The sequence below is a fragment of the Lampetra fluviatilis genome, chromosome 38 (assembly GCF_964198595.1).
Source record: "Lampetra fluviatilis chromosome 38, kcLamFluv1.1, whole genome shotgun sequence".
NCBI classification, from domain to species: domain Eukaryota; kingdom Metazoa; phylum Chordata; class Hyperoartia; order Petromyzontiformes; family Petromyzontidae; genus Lampetra; species Lampetra fluviatilis.
The window spans coordinates 3,176,774-3,198,535 of record NC_136312.1 but is presented as its reverse complement, the minus strand read 5'-3'; the positions used below and the strand labels follow the sequence as shown (position 1 = coordinate 3,198,535).

The 21,762-nt window shown below is 55.2% G+C and overlaps 1 protein-coding gene and 1 long non-coding RNA gene across 3 annotated transcripts in view; both read right to left on the bottom strand.

The window, feature by feature from the left end:
- LOC144945556 (calcium/calmodulin-dependent protein kinase type 1-like) overlaps nt 1-21,762 on the bottom strand; it is a 94,739-nt gene that overhangs the window by 28,215 nt on the left and 44,762 nt on the right. For both annotated transcript variants that reach the window (XM_078874038.1, XM_078874036.1), the window contains 2 exons: nt 8,241-8,379; nt 4,905-5,031 (listed from right to left, as the gene is read on the bottom strand). In XM_078874038.1, coding sequence (XP_078730164.1) covers nt 4,905-5,031; nt 8,241-8,379 — 266 coding nt within the window. The remainder of the gene's footprint in view (nt 1-4,904; nt 5,032-8,240; nt 8,380-21,762) is intronic.
- On the bottom strand, nt 14,921-20,691 carry LOC144945557 (uncharacterized). Its single transcript, XR_013639687.1, has 3 exons — nt 20,269-20,691; nt 16,088-16,139; nt 14,921-14,937 (listed from the first exon to the last, which is right to left on the bottom strand). It is a non-coding gene; the product is annotated as an uncharacterized LOC144945557 (long non-coding RNA).

Below are 21,762 nucleotides of genomic sequence, written 5' to 3'. Positions count from 1 at the left end.
CGCAACTTACCAGTCGCTTATCGAATGCACCTTGTGTAAAAACGATTCTTAATCCCTAAAAGCAGCATGGAGCTCGATTTGCATGGCCGGTGGGACCCGACCCAGCCCAGCCCGGGGCTGGTACGGGGCTAGGCCGACGTACCCAGGAGCACACGATGGCCGTGCCAGGCCAAACCGGTCCCACGGGTCCATTCTTGACCCATGCTACAGGGGGTCAAGAGCTGGGATGACCCCAGAACCCGTTGCAAGGTCACGGGGTCAGCACAGAAGCAAGACGTCACTCGCCGAGCTCAGCTTGCCGGCCGTGTTTGTGTTAAAAACACGCGGTGGAAACAATAACAAAAATAGGCCATCGGCTCCGTTAAACATTGTTTAAAATAACCTACTTTTTTTTTAAAAAGTTTCCCTGGGGAAGGTGGGGTGGGCCGTAGGGGGTGCAGCGCGTGGGGGGCCTGCTGGACCGCGGAGAGGGAGATTTGGGCTTGAGGCCCGGACCGGGGCCATTCCCAGGAGATGTGCTCATCGGCCTGGTGGGTGATGATCCGCTGCGGTTGATGGCTCAGCTCCTAGTGAGAAAATCCAGACGGAAAGGCTGAACAACGTTTGGTTTTGACCACTTATTCTCTCCCAGCTGTGTGAGCGCTGGGGCCGAGTCACGAGCCCAAGGAGCGATCTCCTGGGGGGACCCCTTGTTCAGCAGCGGTCATGGAAGTGACGCGTGAGCGATGCTCGCCGGACTGAGTATTTGATGTCTTCACGAGCCGATCGTCACCCTCACGTACACCTTCGGAATTGCACCAATTCCGCAGAATCGCAGCGCTCCAGTGAGGCTGACATCACCTGCACTGACGGCACCCCCCCCCACCTACCCAGCAGCTTCTGCTAACAATGAGCACCGCGTCGACAGCATGCACCCCCAGCCCTTCCCATCCTCCGCAATCCGAGGCGGCCGTAAAAACCACCTCCCGCGGTCACCTCCATCCCCTCTGCAGAGTAACTGCCCTCGTCTGAGATGCGGAGCTTTTCCTTTCCTTTCTCCGTGCCGTAAAAATATTTTTATTGAGCCGCTTTTTGTGTTATTTCTTTTTCGTAAACCTGTTCCTCATTCTCAGATGGTCGCCACGTGCCAGAACTACGCCAAGAACAACGCCAGAATAGAAGTCTCGAGCACGGCGCCGAGCATCTGCGGTAGAGACCGCACATATTTGCCGGGGCTTTAACGACGAGGGCCACGGCCCCGATGGAATCCACGGCCACGGTCGGTGCGGCGGCTCCCAGAGCCGGGGTTTTCACAAACACATATTCTTAGGTTTTTTTCGGTAAAGTCACGTAGGTAAAAAAATTAATAAAAGTAAAATAAAATTAAAATCACGACGTTTCGGAGGCAACACAAGCTTCCGTCTTCAGGTGGACGGAAGCTTGTGTTGCCTCCGAAACGTCGTGATTTTTATTTTATTTTTATTTTATTTTACTTTTATTAATTTTAATTTTTTTTACCTACGTGACTTTACCGAAAAAACCTAAGAATATGAATCCTTGCAGTCACGAAAGCTTCAAATCTAAAACACAAACACGCGTCGCACCGCTCACGGCGGCGGCCGGTCAGAGCTCGCGTCGCGCGTGCACGACTCACGCCACAGGAGTCGTACACGTTATCCTGATTCGTCACACGTGTTACATGCGTCGTCACAGGTGTCACGCGCGTCACATTGGGATAAGGCAACGAAGGAGGGAGACGTTACGGCCGGGACCACGAAGAATCGAATCTCGGCCATGAATCTCAGAATCACCTGCGGGGAGTGGAATTGTCACAGCTACACGAACTGCAGTCTCGCGCAAAGCTCACCTATATTCACTCCAACCGTACGTCAGAGTGCAGCCAGTCACGTTACTTGTGTACAATGATCGTGTACAATGATACCCAGCACAGCCTCGCTGAGTCTCAATCCTGCTCCCAGGAGGGTCCTGCCAAGGTTACACAGTAGGCGGCGATGTTGCTGTTGCTGTGTATTCACAAATAAGTAATTGGCATGTCAATTTGGGATGATTGGCCAATACCAGTTACATTGCGTGTGCGTGTGTGTGTTTAGCTATGGGAGAAACCCGGAGCACACGGAGGAAACCAATGTAGAACAGGAGACGAGATCATGCAAACTCCACGCAGAAAAGCGCCCGAGTCAGAAATGAAACCCAGACCCTACTTGCTTGTGAGGCTTCAGCCCTGGCGCGCCAGTATGCTCGCGCGAGCGTACAGCCGTTGAGAGACGCTGCTAACACCTTCACCCTCTCCTCCTATTCACGAAGGAGCCCGCGGCAAAGCCGTGGCCACACGTGGTGTTGGCCTATTTTTTTTCTCACGTGCACGGCATGAGCACTCACGTTTAATTTAATTATTCCTAGGGGTTTGATTTGCGTTCATTAAAACCCTGAATGTCAACTCACGATTCCTAATGGCGCGGGTTCTCTCCCAGCCGAGCCGTGCGTTCGAGACATCGCCGCCAGTCCACGTGATCGCAGCGCGGGGGGCTGGCGGCGGGGGGGGGGGCGGCGATGGACCGAGGGGACAGGTTCAGCTCCTCCTCTGCTAGCCTTGTGCACGGTGACAGCAGCAGCGACCACGTGTCCAGGAGCTCGATGCCAATGTCGAGGTCTGCTGCTGACCACGATGAGAGAGGGCTTCAAGAGAGAGAGTTCGTGTCTTCTTGGTTCTTTCGGTAAAGTCACGTAGAAGGAAAGTAAAAAAATTATAATTGAGACTCACATATATATAATAAACACAGGCCACGGCATTGCGATTTTGGCCATGCAACCCAAACTCTGGGACGCGTAATAAACCACTGGTCTGCGCTCCTTCATCAGAGGAGCAGAAACAGCAAAACGACACGAACTCTTTTCGATTTAAAGCTTTCGTGACTGCAGGGATTCATCTTCTTGGTTCTTTCGGTAAATTCACGTAGAAGGGAAGTAATAAAATAATAAAAATAAAACATGATAAAATAATTCTCACGACGTTTCGGCCACAACGCAAGCAGCCGTCCTCAGGTGAAGACCAGGTCTGTCGGGGAGACATTCAGACGCTGTCTCCCCGACAGACCTGGTCTTCACCTGAGGACGGCTGCTTGCGTTGTGGCCGAAACGTCGTGAGAATTATTTTATCATGTTTTATTTTTATTATTTTATTACTTCCCTTCTACGTGAATTTACCGAAAGAACCAAGAAGATGAATCCCTGCAGTCACGAAAGCTTTAAATCGAAAAGAGTTCGTGTCGTTTTGCTGTTTCTGCTCCTCTGATGAAGGAGCGCAGACCAGTGGTTTATTACGCGTCCCAGAGTTTGGGTTGCATGGCCAAAATCGCAATGCCGTGGCCTGTGTTTATTATATATCTGTGAGTCTCAATATATTTCTCTGATTCTCTATATCTCTATTAGTCTCTATGTGTGTCTATGGGTTTACTATGTGATCCATAACTTGGGTCGAATGGCCACAATTGCACGACCGCATTCATGACCGTGGAGATTTGGACCCCACTTCTCTCTCTGGGCCAGGACCTGGGCCATTCCCAGGAGATGTGCACATCGGCCTGGTGGTGATGATCTGATGCGGTTGATGGTTCAGCTCCTGGTCAATTCAGACGAAAAGCTGAACAACGGTTGGTTTTGACCGCTTGTTATATCCCAGCTGTGTGACCGCTGGGTTCGAGTCACGAGCTCAAGAAGCGATCTCCTGGGGGGAGCCCTCAGTAAGCAGAGCCCCCCGCAAGACGACGCCGGAGAGAGGCTCCTCGAGTCTCTGCGATGGCCTCCCTCGCCCCCCATTAGGGGGCGCTCCATCCCGCTCGGTACAGGGCGAGTCGTCGCCACGGCGACCGTTCCTCCAGCGTCTGCACCTCTGTTTAACGTCGAGGGCGGTGCGTGGCCGCACGTAACACGGCACTCGTTTCACGCGAAAGATTTTGTTGATGTTGCAATCATCATTAGCTGGACTGCATTTCAGAAACTACATCGACCTTAAATTTATTCCACTCAAATAGCACAAGAGCTCAAAATAACCGAGACTACATCCTCAACGCGTTCAACATTTGGTAGCCGACCTTTGCAGCCACCTCGACCGAGCCTGCCTCCAAAAACGCGATGAAATTTAATCAGCGGCCTTGCTTTGAATTGAGCGACACAAAACACCGCCGACCGTGGGGAGATTAATGGCTCGGGCGCATCGCCAACTTGGATTTATTGAACCCCCCCCCCACGCACTCGCTTCGCCACTCACAACGAGCCTGGGTCCTTGACCACACAGAGCCATGCACGCGGAGACTCCCACAGCCCCGAGTGGTCCCAGCGTCAGCGCCGGAGACCCGTCATGAGTATCGCCACGTGCACAGCCCAATCCCAAACACAACAACAATGTAGCCGAGTCAAGCGGCCCTGAGCCAAGAGTGGAAATTCCACATTCCCATGACCGGGGATGGTTTCATCCACACAAACGAGCACTGTCAACGTACCACAAAGGGGTGATTATTTTATCAACCCCGGAAGGTTGATGGTCGGAGTCGATCTCCGTTCGGCATTTGAACTCACAACCAATACATCTCTAACCACTCGGCTGAGTGATGAGTTCTAGGTCTGGACTATGCTGAGCTCTGGTCGCATGCCCAGTTGCATAAAGCACCTGTCGTGACTATTCTCCGCAACTTGCGTTACTTTCAGCGGCGCAGGGTTTAGGAGCAGACAGAGGCACAAATGAAAGCGCCGAGGCCTGGCTGGCACAAGCCGTCACGATCTCGCCGGGCAGAGCCGAGTTTCCCGAGCGAGACTCCCAACCCCCAAGCGAGTGGACGTCGTGGCCACGGTGCCGCGCGACCGCATGTCGCGCCGGAGGCGTACGACCGGGGCGTCTCGCCGCTTACCCACGTATCCCGGCGTGCCGCACGCCGTGGACATGACGTCACCGCCGATCTGGATCTTGGAGAGGCCGAAGTCGCTGATCATGATCTTGGAGTCGGGATCGGGGCTGTCGTACAGCAGGTTCTCCGGCTGCGGACGGCAGAGACGCACGCGGATTGGCAGACGCTTTGGTTTGACCCAGCACCCCGCTAGCGCCGGCCCGGACAAATCTGACAAGCGGTGAAGCGTTCGAGCCGTGTGCCGCCCGTTAGCGGAACGACGCACGGCGCCCGTCCGGGACGAAGAATGCCTTCACGATTCGACAAATTATTTCACGAATAAGAAACCACATGTCCGTGTTTTTTTTTCGAAAATATTTTCGACCGTGCTCATCTTCTCCGTGTACAGCCCTGCAGAGAGACAGCGGTGTAAATTCCACATTCCTATGGTGGGGCTGAGTCTCAACGTAGTAATGCAACGACCGCTGACTCCCCCGTGACGTGGTTCAAATCCCCAACTGAGACATGAACCGGGAATTGAACTGATAACCTTGGGATTGCGAGCCACTCGCGGTGTGTAATCAGATTACAGTTACTTTGATGACTTTTTACAGTGGTTGCGATTTAAAGACTCTGTCTCCTCGACAGACCTGTTCTCCACCTGAGGACGGCTGCCTGCGTTGTGGCCGAAACGTCGTGAGAATTATTTTATCATGTTTTATTTTTATTATTTTATTATTTCCATTCTACGTGACTTTACCGAAAGAACCAAGAAGATTTCTACAGTGGCTTAAGTATGTCGTGTTTAAATATAGATTTACGTTTATATTAAAAGATACATGTTGATGCCCTCCGAAAATTCTGATTCTCCGATTGTGCTATGGGCGCCATCGGTCGGGCGACGAAGAACTTTCCGCGAGAAAACCCCGCAGCGAGCAGCGCACGTGACCCCGTGGCCGGAGAACGGCCGAGGCAGGCGACGCCACAGGACCACTGCCGAGGGCATCTCAGAATGGGCCCGTGAGCCCACGGCCGGGGCCCTGCAAGTCCCCGCTCCGTCGTGTCGCCGGCCCTGACGCTCCTCTCCGCTGGTCCCTGGTGGAGGTGACCCCCCCCCCAGCCCCCCGCCCCCCCGGGGTTTGAGTCCAGGTCATCGCTTCCCCTTGCGTCTCTGATGTCCCTCACTCCGACCCCGTGATGTCTTTCATGTCCGTTTCCCCCTCCCTCTCGTCCCGCTTTCTTGATGTTTCGTGTGCTCGCGCTTTTGTGCTTTTCCGCACGGCACTTTGAGATTATGCCACCGCGTTTAAGCTTCTGATGAATGCAAATGAGGCCTTGATGCCCTGCCAAGATTGTGCGCGTGCAGCGACCAATCCAAAGTTTTGGCTCTCGGAGCCGTGAGCAAGTGGCAAGGACACATTCTGACAAGATGTAGTCACTCGTGACGGGCCTGGGAGCAGCAACTCACTGCACTTGAGCGGCCGGTTTAATGACAGGCGGCTGAGCCCAGGTTCAAACCCGGGTGCTTGGCGGAGCCGTGCTCCGACACTGGGGCTACTGGGCCATCTCCGGCTGGGTCACGTGTTTGCCTCTCCATCCCCTCGAGCACTACGCCCGCCTTGATAGGTGCTCCTCGCTAGCAGCACTTGGCTCCGGCCATTGAGGCTATGCAAAGGAGATATCTGTCTCAGGATTGTGGATGAGTTGCCTCTGCGGTTGTAAGGGTACATGTGTGTGTGGGGAGCGGTAGTGTAGCAGTTAGCGCGCTGCGCACGAACCCGGTGACACAAGTTCGATCCCCGCTCATGGCCAAATATATGAATCGGTCCTGGGCCTCCCCTAGGTCGACTCAGCCTCAAATTGGTACCTAGTGCGGTGTATAAACATCGCCACTAGGGAGACAAAGGCGGCCGGGTGTGGTGTTGGTCAACCACCGCCTCGTGCGCCGTGCCGGCCTTCATCGGTGCTGCTACGCACTAACAGCAACTTGCCCCGGCAGCCTGCTGAGAGCTACACGGGGGATCTTTGTCTTTGTGTGCGTGTGTATGCGTCTGCACGTACGTGGGGATGCATGTCACATTTAAATTACAGCGCTGGAGCGGTGCACACGCTAAGCGAGCTTATTAGAGGAACACAATGTACCGTGGGCAATGCCATATACGGTGTGTGTCTTGTGATGTTTCACCACAGCTTAATAGCACTGATCAGCGCTGGGTTATACAACCCATATGTGCACACGCGTACACACGCACGGTAATGACCTCATTTGTTTTGGTAGCAGGCCACATCATTCCAGCTCACAATTATGAGGGCTGACGGAAAGAGTCCGTGTCCTCATTTTGAGGAGTCGGAGTGAGAGGCCTTGATGAAGCTGTATTCTTGGGTTTTTTCGGTAAAGTCACCTGAAGACGGAAGCTTGTGTTGCCTCCGAAAAGTCGTGATTTTTATTATTTTATTTTACTTTTATTAATTTAAATTTAAATTCTTTACCTACGTGACTTTACCGAAAAAACCTAAGAATAAGTTTATTTCTCCCAACATTCGAGTTAAAGCACAACAGAGACAATTGAAAACACCTGGCAAAACCACCTCAATCTACCGCTATGAAACGTGACAAACATTTAAACGCTTCGGTCGCTTCACGTCCATCGAGCCTACGTAGCCGGATCAGGAGCGGGTGCGAGCAGGCCCCAGCCCCGGTGACACTTACCGGTGTGCACCACGCGGCACGGTGTAGCACTGGCAAGTCAAACTCCGCGCGAAACGTCGACGGAACAAAACGCAGGCAGCTGCAGGGTTCCCGAAACAGCGTCGCGTTCAACTCCGCGTGCGTCGCGACGCAGAAACTCTCTCCCCCTTTGTCATCAATATTCACGGTGGGATGGCGTGCGTCACGTTGCCAAACGCGTGACTGCAGCTCTGTGGAAAGAATTCGGTGAGCACCTGTAGCTTTGAAAAGTGGCTTTTGTTTCCTTGGATGAAAAATCAACGCTTGCCCCAAACCGGGGCGAGGACTCCAGCCGGGACGCGCCGGGCAGCGCGGTGCAGCGCACGCGTCTCCGCCGTCGGAAGCTTGCCGGCGTGAACTCTGGCCCGTGGTCGAATCAGCCCATCGTCCCTTCGGGGGGCCGGTTAAATCGGTACCACTTTGTGGGAGGTCAACAGCGGTCGTCTTACGAGGGAATGGCTTTCAGCCACGGGAACGTGGAAGTGGCACCACGGGTTGGGGGTCGGGCTGGGGGTCGGGCTGGGGGCGAGCGGAACCCGACGTGGCGCGACGCAGCGACGGTCCCCAGGTGACGCTGGGGGGGGGCAGGGGGAGGGGAGCGGGCTGGGTGGGTGGGGGGGTGGGGGGGGTACCTTGAGGTCACGGTGGACAACGTCCATCTGGTGCAGGTAGCGCACGGCGTCCAGGACTTGCCGGATCAAGGCGCTGGCGTCCTTCTCCGTGTAGAAGCCCTTCTCCACAATGCGGTCAAACAGCTCCCCTCCGGAGACCCTGATCCCCACGCACAAAGACCCCCCCCCCCCGTGTAGCCTTAGCAGACTGTTGGGGCAAGTGCTCTTAGCGAGCAGCAGCACACACGAAGGCCGGCACGGCACACGAGGGGGTGGGTGGCCAGCACCACGCCCGGCCGCCTTTGTCTCCCCAGTGGCGATGCTCACACATTGAGGCCGAGTCGACTTAGGGGAGGCCCAGGATTTGCTCAAATAATTGTGGCTGGTGTTTGCCGTGAGCGGGGATCGAACTCGGGTCGCCAGGTTTGTAGCGCTCCCCGCACACACACACACGTACTCACACATACAGACACACACACACGTACTCACACATACATACAGACACACACACACGTACACACACATACATACAGACACACACACACACACGTGTTTTTGTTTTGCTTGTTGTTCTGATCCCGTGCCCCGACTGGACATCTGTGAAAAAAAGCTTCATAGCTCATCGGATTCCTCCTGCAATATAAATACCGATTCTGATTCTGGTTAATTAACACATCACCGCATGTATATACATATATGCTGACGCAAATACACACAAGTCTTGTGTTCAAACTAAACAACTCCATACATAAACGAAAAGATCAGGTGATAAAAATAGCACGTTTCCCTGCTGCACTTACCCCGGACGCCCTCGCATCGTCTTGAGACGATCCACCGAGCCGCTACAAAGCTGTCACTCGGGAGGATTGGACGATTCATTATTGAGTGCACGACGTCTTACAGAATCAGAATCAGTACTTATCGTGGATAAATACGATGAGCAATGAAGCTCTTTCTCACAGATGCCCAGTACGGGGCAGGTCAGAAAGTAACCACAACAAAGGTGAGGTGAGCAAAGTGACACAAAAAATGTACCGCGGTGACGAAACCAGAATTCTCGGAGAGAGCACCCGGAGACAAACGGAGGGGGGTATTCGAAATTTCGCTCAGGAGAATCGCGGCCACAGCCGAGGAGACACCGCCAAATCGGCCTCAGGAGGTCCGGCATCGTGGACGGTGCAGCCACCCGTACTCGCTTCAGACCAACCGATCGTCATGTCACTGCCGCTCAGATCTCTGAGGTTCAGGCCACAGCATCTGCAGTGCGAAACGATCCCAAGCCCCATCGCGGTTCTCCCAGCCACAGGTGACAACAAGAATAACCCGTAAAAACAAAGTTTTTCACTATAAATCCTTTATATGCGTGGCGGCTAGAGTCCTCTCGTCCTCTGGCTTGAGATGGCTGCCACCTATGGGTCAGATGATTACATTGCACCATTAAGCAATTGGTAATTAAATATAATATTTTTGTCCTAAGAAGTGTAAACTTTTGGAGAAAAAAATTTCACGAAAATTAATTGTCACGCACAACGAGTCTGTGTGGAAAATGTCAGCTCAATTGGATCACGGGAAGTGGGTTAAAAAACGACCGAAAGATTTGCACGGTCGTAAGCAAGCAAGCAAGTGAACTTAATATAAAGGATTTAAAAAGGCTTCCCCGGCCTTGCCGCGTCCGCTCCGCGGCGTTTGAAGAGACGCGCCTCGTTTGATGGAGGTGGCTTTTGATGGAAAGGGCTGACGCAGCCATGAACAGCGGAGCCCCTGGGCCCCCGCGCCTCCCGTGAAATTAGAACGCCGGCTGTCCCCTTATTAAAAACAAATATTATTGTGAGTAACAAATTACCGACTCGAATAACCCAAACAACCTCGAGTTCACAAAGTCGAGAGTCAATAGTGCCTCCCTGCTCCAGCGAGCACTGGGCCGTGCTCATCATCAAATACTAATTACCTAGGTGGGTGGTATTCGCCACCCACCTTCTCGTGTGCCCACTCTGGCCTTAATAGGTGGTACTGACTAACAACACTTGCCCCAACATGCTGTGTGTGTGTGTGTGCGTGCTGTTGGTGCTTCTCCCTGCGCCAAAACCGAATTCATCGCAGGAGTCGCGGGCTGCCAGCTGCACCGAGTGGCCTTCACCTTTAACCTCTGCATTGTATTCACCCCGACAGACGAATACGCTCGCACACACAACACACAAGGGTCTCCATCGAGCATCGTTGAGGCTGCAGGAACAAGCGCCACTCTTGAGTCCCGGCACAGAGCGCAAGGGAGGTGGCTCAAGAACAATCCGAATCATGTCGCGAAGCGAGCCGCTGTGGTCCACCGATGCAATCTGCAGTCGTTTCACAGCAGCGGGCGATGATGCTGCTGCTACGAGTGATTTCAAATCGAGTAAACTGCGAGGTTATTTGTTTGCTGTTGTTGCAAATTAGGCCAATGGTACCGTGACTTCGGCACTCAATGGCCTCAGCAGTGACGGATTAAGCTGGTGCGGGACCTCTAGCATATGTTATAAAGGGGCCCTAAATAAATAAATAAACACGTAAATATTAAAACACAAATGTTTAACTTGCATAGTAAAGTAATTGTATTTTTTCATTTACTATGCAGCCAGATAATACGACAAATTGCTAACCTTAAACACCTAGTCGTTGCCCATTAAAGTTGAAGGCGGTATAGTACTGTAGTAATAGAGCAAGTGCAGAATCACTGAACCGCAATTGATAGCTTGAAAGCATTTAGCGTGGGGCCCTTGAAAGTGCGGGGCCCGTAGCTACTGCACGTGTAGCTACTTGTGCAGCTACTACACGTGTAGTAGCTACCACACGTGCAGCTACCACACGTGCAGCTACCACACGTGCGGCTACCACACGTGTAGCTACTTGTGCGGCTACCACACGTGCGGCTACCACACGTGCGGCTACCACACGTGCGGCTACCACACGTGCGGCTACCACACGTGCGGCTACCACACGTGCGGCTACCACACGTGCGGCTACCACACGTGCGGCTACCACACGTGCGGCTACCACACGTGCGGCTACCACACGTGCGGCTACCACACGTGCGGCTACCACACGTGCGGCTACCACACGTGCGGCTACCACACGTGCGGCTACCACACGTGCGGCTACCACACGTGCGGCTACCACACGTGCGGCTACCACACGTGCGGCTACCACACGTGCGGCTACCACACGTGCGGCTACCACACGTGCGGCTACCACACGTGCGGCTACCACACGTGCGGCTACCACACGTGCGGCTACCACACGTGCGGCTACCACACGTGCGGCTACCACACGTGCGGCTACCACACGTGCGGCTACCACACGTGCGGCTACCACACGTGCGGCTACCACACGTGCGGCTACCACACGTGCGGCTACCACACGTGCGGCTACCACACGTGCGGCTACCACACGTGCGGCTACCACACGTGCGGCTACCACACGTGCGGCTACCACACGTGCGGCTACCACACGTGCAGCTACCACACGTGCGGCTACCACACGTGCAGCTACTACACGTGCAGCTACTTTTGCTACTACGATAATCCGGCACTGGGCCGACACCTTTCCCAATAGACAGCAGGGGATCGGCATTATCCAGGGCGGCCTGCCGGAGTGGAACCGTGAAGCTCCGCGCCGAGGGCGTCGGTTTGAAAGACGACCCCGGGGATGAGCTGCCGCCCGGTCGCGTGCGCATTCCCGTCTTGCCGCTGATGAGCGGCGGATGGAGAATCTGCAGCAGCTCGTCTTGCGAGTGTCCTTCCAGATTCAAGGCCTTGCTCCGTGTGTCATAAATCACCCGTCGGGATCGCCGCGTGACGCGCCGACCGCTGAACTGCGAGCAAACAGAAGTAACTCGTCGCCAGCCAACTCCTCCAATGCATTTTTCACTCCCAAGATCCATCCATTGCCGGATTATCCGAGTAGCAAACGCTACGGGCCCCGCACTTTCAAGGGACCCGCGCTAAATGCTTTCAGGCTATCAATTTTTACATTTACGTATTTTTATTTAGGGCCCCTTTATAACAACATATGCTACAGTCCCCGCACGAGCTTAATCCGGCACTGCCATCCGTCCATCACCCACTGCTTGTTTTTTTTCTTCTCCCGAAACAACCCCCATCACATTTCCCTCTGAAGCCTGGGGCCGTAAACCTTGCAGACGCCACGCAGCGCTGGGGTCCGCAAGCAGAGCGCTCGAAGGCAGCGGCTGCCGTCTCTCCGAGCATCGCTCCTCGCATCTGACTCCCAATATAGACACTCGTCCCACTGCGACTCGTTCGTTACTTGACAGCGAATCCTCTGTGTGTGTCTCCGTGTCTTTGTCGCCACCATGACATGGTGAGAGGTGATCCGCTCGGAGGCTCCCGCTGGGCAGGTTCACAGAGCGGGTCCCACAGATGACTTCACAACAACAACAGAAACTCCGCGCTGCTTACAAAAAGTCCCTTTCAGCAGCCTCTCATGCGCACCTTGCGCTGACCGATGTTTTGTTTACAAGCCCAACAAACAAAAGGGTTCATCTCCTGTCAAACTGGTGTTTTCATTTCACTCCTCAGAGCTGGAATTTGGACCAAATTTAATGTGATCTGATTTAGTAACCAGCGGTGAGAAGCCCAAGGCCATGAGTCACCACACTCCCCCACTCTCACCAGGGTCGGCTTCCGGGGATTTGAACCCAGCAACGCCACAGTGTCGGCTCTGGGACACGGCCATGATGAGCCGCCCGAACCGCCCTGGGTCGCGATCACGGCGCTGGGTCGTGATCACGGACACGGCGCTGGGTCGCCTTCTCCGTGCACCACGTGGTCACCGTGGCGACGAGAATGAGCCGGGCCGCAGGGTCGCGTGGCTGCGAGGGGACGCGGCGTCTCCGCTACGTCCGGACCACACGCGCGGCGCGATCCCATCGCATGTGGACACAGAGCATTCTAACGCAACGCAAACAAATACGAGTGGCTTAGAGAAATAAATACCCGCAAATAAGTCAATAAACACACGAGCCAAGCACTCGCAGTGGAGAGACGCTGTCCACGAAGCAAGGATAAGATCAACCCGAGCCCACAACAAGTCTCTCTGCTCGAAAACGAGCGCTGGGAATCGCTCATCTCATCAGGCAGCCTCAAGCCAGCGTGCAAATTCCACATTGTCATGGCAGGAGCAAGCCCCTCGATGTGACGGCCACTATGGACCCCCCCATTCTGGGATTACTGGCTAATTGCAGCCCTCACGAGAGGGCCTTCGACATCAACCGCGACCCGGCCGGCTCCGCACTGCACTGGAGGGCAGCCCATCCCGCAGGCGCGGTGAATCTTGTATCCATCTGTGTTGCGCTTCACAATGAACACGTGACAATGAGGCCGATACATCATAGCCAACCGTGCACATCGGAGGCGCGAACCTTCATGGCACGTGCGCGGCACGGGAACCACGCGCCCGGCACGGGAACCACGCGCCCGGCACGGGAACCACGCGCCCGGCACGGGAACCACGCGCGCGGCACGGGAACCACGCGCCCGGCACGGGAACCACGCGCGCGGCACGGGAACCACGCGCGCGGCACGGGAACCACGCGCAGGAATGTTTCCGTGGAGTCCGCCGAGCTGCAGAGAGACACCACGACCAGCCACCTGGCCTCGCTCAGCCCATTCCATCGCAGTCTGGGGATTTGGGCGTTTGTTTTGGGGTGGCGGCAGGAGGCGACTTGCACAGAGATCTGGTGCCGGTGTTGCTGCGCTGAACGTCATCGCAGTCATCTGCACGGTTCTGATCGTAGTGGACCTCGTGTTGACTGGGAAGTGTGACCGGGGTGTGGTCGACTGCGGGAAAGGCGGCCAAGCCCGCAAGCAGGGAGAGACGTGGGCCACCACCTCCACCACCACCTCGCCACCACCTCCACCACTACCTCTCCACCACCTCCACCACTACCTCGCCACCACCTCCACCACTACCTCGCCACCACCTCCACCACTACCTCGCCACCACCTCCACCACTACCTCGCCACCACACCCACCACTACCTCACCGCCACCCACCGCACCCACACATCTGTTTAAACTTACTAAGCAAACAGGGGGCAGGAGGACCGCCCACACCGCTGGCGTGTGTGACTACACTGCACACACGCGCACACACAGAGAGAGAGACTGTTCTATTATTTTGGTTCGTTCGGTAAAGTCACGGAGATACAAAAATAGTAATAAAGTGAATAAAAAGAAAATTATAAAAACAATAATGTAGACTGTAGCCTGGGTATTAAGCTGGGTGAGTGTACTGGCAGTCTATAATATAGACTGTAGCCTGGTTATTAGGATGGGTGAGTGTACTGGCAGTTTATAATATAGACTGTAGCCTGGTTCCTAATCGAAGTGAGTGTACTGGCAGTCTATAATGTAGACTGTAGCCTGATTCTTAACCTCGGTGAGCGTACTGGCAGTCTATAATGTCGACTGTAGCCTGGTTATTAAGCTAGGTGAGTGTACTGGCAGTCTATAATGTAGACTGTAGCCTGGTTATTAAGCTGGGTGAGTGTACTGGCAGTCTGTAAGGTAGACTGTAGCCTGGTTCTTCACCTCGTTGATCGTACTGGCAGTCTGTAATGTAGACTTTAGCCTGGTTCTTGCCTGTGAGGGCAGCAATGTGCTCAAGAGCTCAATGCCAACTTCAAGGTCCCATGCTGCTGCTGCTGCCGGCCATGGCGAGGGGGCTGCAAGGAGAGAGACGGAGAGTCCGTGTCCACTCGCCGTTCCTCATTCGGCGGCTCACGAACGCCACACTCCGAAGGCACAGCACCCACACACATCCACATGGCGTGAGAACACACGACGCCCACCTGGATACCTGCTGCGGTGGGTGGACATCAGCACTGGGGAGACAAAGGCGGCCCGGGCGCGGTGCTCGCCCCGCTGCTACCCTCTCGAATGCCGTGCAGGGCCCTACTAAGTTCTCACTGGAAGCACTTCCCCCCCCCCCGCCCCCAACGATGGCTGTAGGCTACACAGGGGAGCTTTGTCTTTGTCTATAGACACACATCTGGGTCAGGCCCAAGACCGTTGCCAGCGAGCGCCGTCTCGCCCCCCTCTCTCTCTCCGGCTGCTCGCCGATTCGCCTGGAATGGGAGAGACGGAGACAGACAGGGGTCTGACTGTGGCTGTTTGCTGCGCGCGCGCCAATGCGCGCGCGCGCGACTGTGTGGGGAGCGGCGGTGCAGCGGTTAGCGCATTGTGCTGCGAACCGGGCCAGCCGAGTTCGAGTCCCCGCTCGCGGCCAACAGACGGCGATCTGAAACCTGTCCCGTGCCTCCCCTAGGTCGACTCAGCCCTACACGGGTACTCGGAGCGGTGCGTAGTAAACATCGTGACTGGGGAGACGGACAACCCCTTCATAGGTGCTCGCTAACAGCACTTGCCACAATAGCATGTGGAGGCTACACGGGGGGACTTTGTCTTTGCGCACGTGTGTGTGTGTGCGTGCGTGTGTTGCTGTCCTCACACGAACCCAAGCTGCCGATTCCATCGTCGCGAAAGTTGAATTGATGCAATCATCATTGTCACGTGCTCATTGTGAAAAAACTATTCAAATCTTCTTGGTTCTTTCGGTAAAGTCACGTAGAAGGGAAGTAATAAAATAATAAAACATAATAAAATAATTCTCACGACGTTTCGGCCACAACGCAAGCAGCCGTCCTCAGGTGAAGACCTGGTCTTGATAATTATTTTATTATGTTTTATTATTTTATTACTTCCCTTCGACGTGACTTTACCGAAATAACCAAGAAGATGAATCCCTGCAGTCACGAAAGCTTTAAATCGAAATGTAACTATTCAAATGTCACGATAATCTCATCGGGCATTCACCTCGGAGTAATGGCGAGGGGGTCACTGGCGGCAGCTTTCTTGAGTCATCTGACTATAAAACACCGAGAAGTCCAAAGCGTCGAGTCAATGCGGTGCTAGGAAGGTTCCATGCTGCGTGCCGTGTTAGATGGCACGGCACGTGTTGTGTAGCGGTGAGCGGTGCGTTGTGTTGACACGGCACGTGTTGTGTGTCGGTGAGCGGTGCGTTGTGTTGACACGGCACGTGTTGTGTGTCGGTGTGCGGTGCGTCGTGTTGACACGGCACGTGTTGTGTAGCGGTGTGCGGTGCGTTGTGTTGACACGGCACGTGTTGTGTAGCGGTGTGCGGTGCGTTGTGTTGACACGGCACGTGTTGTGTAGCGGTGTGCGGTGCGTTGTGTTGACACGGCACGTGTTGTGTAGCGGTGTGCGGTGCGTCGTGTTGACACGGCACGTGTTGTGTAGCGGTGAGCGGTGCGTTGTGTTGACACGGCACGTGTTGTGTAGCGGTGAGCGGTGCGTTGTGTTGACACGGCACGTGTTGTGTGTCGGTGTGCGGTGCGTTGTGTTGACACGGCACGTGTTGTGTAGCGGTGTGCGGTGCGTTGTGTTGACACGGCACGTGTTGTGTGTCGGTGTGCGGTGCGTTGTGTTGACACGGCACGTGTTGTGTAGCGGTGTGCGGTGCGTTGTGTTGACACGGCACGTGTTGTGTGTCGGTGAGCAGTGCGTTGTGTTGACACGGCACGTGTTGTGTAGCGGTGTGCGGTGCGTCGTGTTGACACGGCACGTGTTGTGTGTCGGTGAGCAGTGCGTTGTGTTGACACGGCACGTGTTGTGTAGCGGTGTGCGGTGCGTTGTGTTGACACGGCACGTGTTGTGTGTCGGTGAGCAGTGCGTTGTGTTGACACGGCACGTGTTGTGTAGCGGTGTGCGGTGCGTCGTGTTGACACGGCACGTGTTGTGTGTCGGTGAGCAGTGCGTTGTGTTGACACGGCACGTGTTGTGTAGCGGTGCGTTGTGTTGACACGGCACGTGTTGTGTAGCGGTGCGTTGTGTTGACACGGCACGTGTTGTGTGTTGGTGAGCGGTGCGCTGTGTTGACACGGCACGTGTTGTGTAGCTGTGTGCGGTGCGTTGTGTTGACACGGCACGTGTTGTGTAGCGGTGAGCGGTGCGTTGTGTTGACACGGCACGTGTTGTGTAGCTGTGTGCGGTGCGTTGTGTTGACACGGCACGTGTTGTGTAGCGGTGTGCGGTGCGTTGTGTTGACACGGCACGTGTTGTGTAGCGGTGTGCGGTGCGTTGTGTTGACACGGCACGTGTTGTGTGTTGGTGAGCGGTGCGTTGTGTTGACACGGCACGTGTTGTGTAGCTGTGTGCGGTGCGTTGTGTTGACACGGCACGTGTTGTGTAGCGGTGAGCGGTGCGTTGTGTTGACACGGCACGTGTTGTGTAGCTGTGTGCGGTGCGTTGTGTTGACACGGCACGTGTTGTGTAGCTGTGTGCGGTGCGTTGTGTTGACACGGCACGTGTTGTGTAGCGGTGTGCGGTGCGTTGTGTTGACACGGCACGTGTTGTGTAGCGGTGTGCGGTGCGTTGTGTTGACACGCACGTGTTGTGTGTCGGTGAGCAGTGCGTTGTGTTGACACGGCACGTGTTGTGTAGCGGTGTGCGGTGCGTTGTGTTGACACGGCACGTGTTGTGTAGCGGTGTGCGGTGCGTCGTGTTGACACGGCACGTGTTGTGTGTCGGTGAGCAGTGCGTTGTGTTGACACGGCACGTGTTGTGTGTCGGTGAGCAGTGCGTCGTGTTGACACGGCACGTGTTGTGTGTCGGTGAGCAGTGCGTTGTGTTGACACGGCACGTGTTGTGTGTCGGTGTGCGGTGCGTCGTGTTGACACGGCACGTGTTGTGTGTCGGTGAGCAGTGCGTTGTGTTGACACGGCACGTGTTGTGTGTCGGTGAGCAGTGCGTTGTGTTGACACGGCACGTGTTGTGTAGCGGTGTGCAGTGCGTTGTGTTGACACGGCACGTGTTGTGTGTCGGTGAGCGGTGCGTCGTGTTGACACGGCACGTGTTGTGTGTCGGTGTGCGGTGCGTCGTGTTGACACGGCACGTGTTGTGTGTCGGTGAGCGGTGCGTCGTGTTGACACGGCACGCTCCGTATTGCTGGTACGTACACATTCACCACTGCTCCTGCACGGTCTCCATGCCGCAGCCTGAGACAATCTGAAAGGAGTTGCTATTGTTGTTTGTTTGCGTTGACAAGCTCCGCCGAGCTGCCCGCGGCTCGTGGCGAGGCCAGAGGAAGGTGGAGTGGGCAGCGACACCCGGCGGACAAGGCGAGGATCGCAGGCAACTCGGACAAACCCCGGCCCAAAACGAGGCAGTGCTCTTCACCTTAGCCAGTGTGGCCATTCCACATTCCCATGACTGGGGCCAGTCTGTTCATAGGATGAGCACCGTTTACTTGATCACCGTCCCTGGGCGGACCCCCCCCCCTCCCCCCAGGTGAGACCCCGGACCCCCCCCCCCCCGTGCCCCCCCCCAGGTGACCGAGGCCGCAGTTCGCGAGATGAAACCTCCACCAGGGACGTCCCCGCAGCGAGCCCCCCGGGCCGCTCGCCGCGGCCTCCGACTCGGCGGCACGGACGCCGGGAGATCGGAGCGCGCGCCGAAGAGAATGCGCGACGGGGCGTGCGGCAGAGGTCGCAACCGGGTACCCGATACCCGTACCCTACCAGATACCCGTACCCTACCAGATACCCGTACGCTACCAGATACCCGTACCCTACCCGATACCCGATACCCGGCTACCCTACCCGATACCCGGCAACACAACGCACTGCACACCGATACACAACACGTGCCGTTTGCGACCCTGGTGCGGCCGGGTACGGGTACGGGGGGTAAGGAATCAAAACCCGTTTGCGACCTCTGGCCTGCGGAGGGGAAGAGTCGCGTGCTCGGCGACATTGCCCCCAGAGACCGAGCAGACCGAGGAGTTCAGAGTGCGACGCGTGCACACCCTGGGCGCCTTTCGCGAATGTGGAGAGACGCGATCCGTGCCCGGGCGCGGCGGGGAGCAGCCAGGAGGGCCCACGGTGACGGGCCGCAGGAGGGGGGCACCCGCACAGCTCGGTCACTGCGGAGATGGAGCGTCGAGATCTGGTTCCAGAAATTAGCTCAGTGAAATTCGATGTCATGTTTCAACTCGGCATCGTTAATTGGCTCTCGCGAGCCCAGGAGTGTGACGATCATGCTGGCGACAATCATGCTGGAAAGTCGCGCCGCATATTTTGGAATCAGGAACGGGATTGGGACTGAGCGTCTTTCAAACCACCCGCGGCGCAATTTTGGACGATTTTTGACCCCTCCCCACCCCTCGTCACACGGCGTCACAAAAAGTTAGACCCCCCCCCCCTCTCAAATATGACGTCACAAAGCTCTGCCCCCCCCCCCCCAAAAAAAAAAACATGCTTCAAATCGCTTTAAACTATTGTCATTGTAGTGTATTTAATGTGGCGCTGCACTCTGATGTAGTAGGATAAAACATTAAAAAGTCTATTTAATTAAGTAGAACGTGTTGTCTATATTCGTTTAAAGTTGCGCATTTTTATGTGATGTCACGTTTCTCAAACACCCCCCCCCTCGTCACACATCGTCACAAATGTCTGACCCCCCCCCGCCCGCCCTAGGTGCGTGACGTCATTTATGGACGGCCTCAACACAAGCCGCGTGCAGCAGCCACCTCGACCCCAGCTTGTGGGGGTCGTCGCGCCTCCAGTCAGAGTGAGGTTTGCCGACTTCCTACTGAGACCATCGGCCCCATTCGATTTGTGACCAACTTGGACTGTCCGTCTCTTGCAGAACACGGGGCCACTGACTCACCGCTGACTCACCACTGACTCACCACTGACTCACCACTGACTCACCACCGACTCACCGCTGACTCACCACCGACTCACATCTGACTCACCGCCGACTCACCGCCGACTCACCGCCGACTCACCACTGACTCACCACTGACTCACCGCTGACTCACCACTGACTCACCACTGACTCACCACCGACTCACCGCCGACTCACCACCGACTCACCGCTGACTCACCGCTGACTCACCGCTGACTCACCACCGACTCACCGCCGACTCACCACTGACTCACCGCTGACTCACCTCTGACTCACCACTGACTCACCACTGTCACGCACGGTGAACCCGGGCGACACCGAGGGTGGATTTCACAGCCCCGGCTCACACCAGTGGCGACGACACGAACTGATCCACCCACCGCTCCACCTCCGCCAACCTGAATCCATCTAACCAGTGCGGTGAAGTATGGCCAAGACACGAGGCCTGCATACCGCAGTGGACTTGCACGAGGGCTGTGCGTACGTCGTGTGCTGTGTGTCTGTGCGTTGTTGTGTTTGTGTGTGCTGGTGTGCTGTGTGTGTGTGTTTGTGTGTGTGTTTGTGTGTGTTTGCTGTGTGTGTGTTTGTGTGTGTGTGTTTGCTGTGTGTGTGTTTGTGTGTGTGTGTTTGTGTGTGTGTGTTTGTGTGTGTGTGTTTGTGTGTGTTTGTGTGTGTTTGTGTGTGTGTTTGTGTGTGTTTGTGTGTGTGTGTTTGTGTGTTTGTGTGTGTGTGTGTGTTTGTGTGTGTGTGTGTTTGTGTGTGTGTGTTTGTGTGTGTTTGTGTGTGTTTGTGTGTGTGTTTGTGTGTGTTTGTGTGTGTGTGTTTGTGTGTGTGCTGTGTGTGTGTGTGTTTGTGTGTGTGTGTTTGTGTGTTTGTGTGTGTGTGTGTGTTTGTGTGTGTTTGTGTGTGTTTGTGTGTGTGTGTTTGTGTGTGTGTGTTTGTGTGTGTGTGTGCTGTGTGTGCGCTTGTGTGCTGGTGTGCTGTGTGTGTGTGTGTTTGTGTGTGTGTGTGTGCTGTGTGTGTGTTTGTGTGTGTGTGTGTTTGTGTGTGTGTGTGTGTGTTTGTGTGTGTGTGTGTTTGTGTGTGTGTGTGTTTGCTGTGTGTGTGTGTGTGTTTGTGTGTGTGTTTGTGTTTGTGTGTGTGTGTTTGTGTGTGTGTTTGTGTGTGTGTGTGTTTGTGTGTGTGTGTTTGTGTGTGTTTGTGTGTGTTTGCTGTGTGTGTGTGTGTGTTTGTGTGTGTGTTTGTGTGTGTGTGTGCTGTGTGTGCGCTTGTGTGCTGGTGTGGGGAGTGGTTAGCGCATCACGCTCCGAACCCGGCGACCCGAGTATGATGTTCGCCCACGACCAAAATCAGTGGCGATTATCCAAACTGATGCTGAGCCTCCCCTAGATCGACTCAGCCTTAAATGGTATCCAGCGCAGTGTGCATCCATCAGCATTGGGGAGACAAAGGCGGCCGGGCGTGGTGCTGGCCACCCACTACCTCACCTGCAATGCCGGCCTTCATAGGGGCTCACTTACAGCACTTGTCCCAATAGTGTGTGAAAGGCTATATGGGGGATCTTTGTATGTGTGTGTGTGCGTGTGGTATTTGATGTCGGGCAGAATGTGTATTAGAGGATTCTGTTTGTTTTCCTGAGGCTGGGAACGCAGCGCAGAGTCTGATTCTCTAGAGATGACACACACACACTCACAGCCACGCACACACACATACAATACCAGGCTAGCATATATACAAACACACACACACATACGTACACACACACTCACAGGCACGCACAC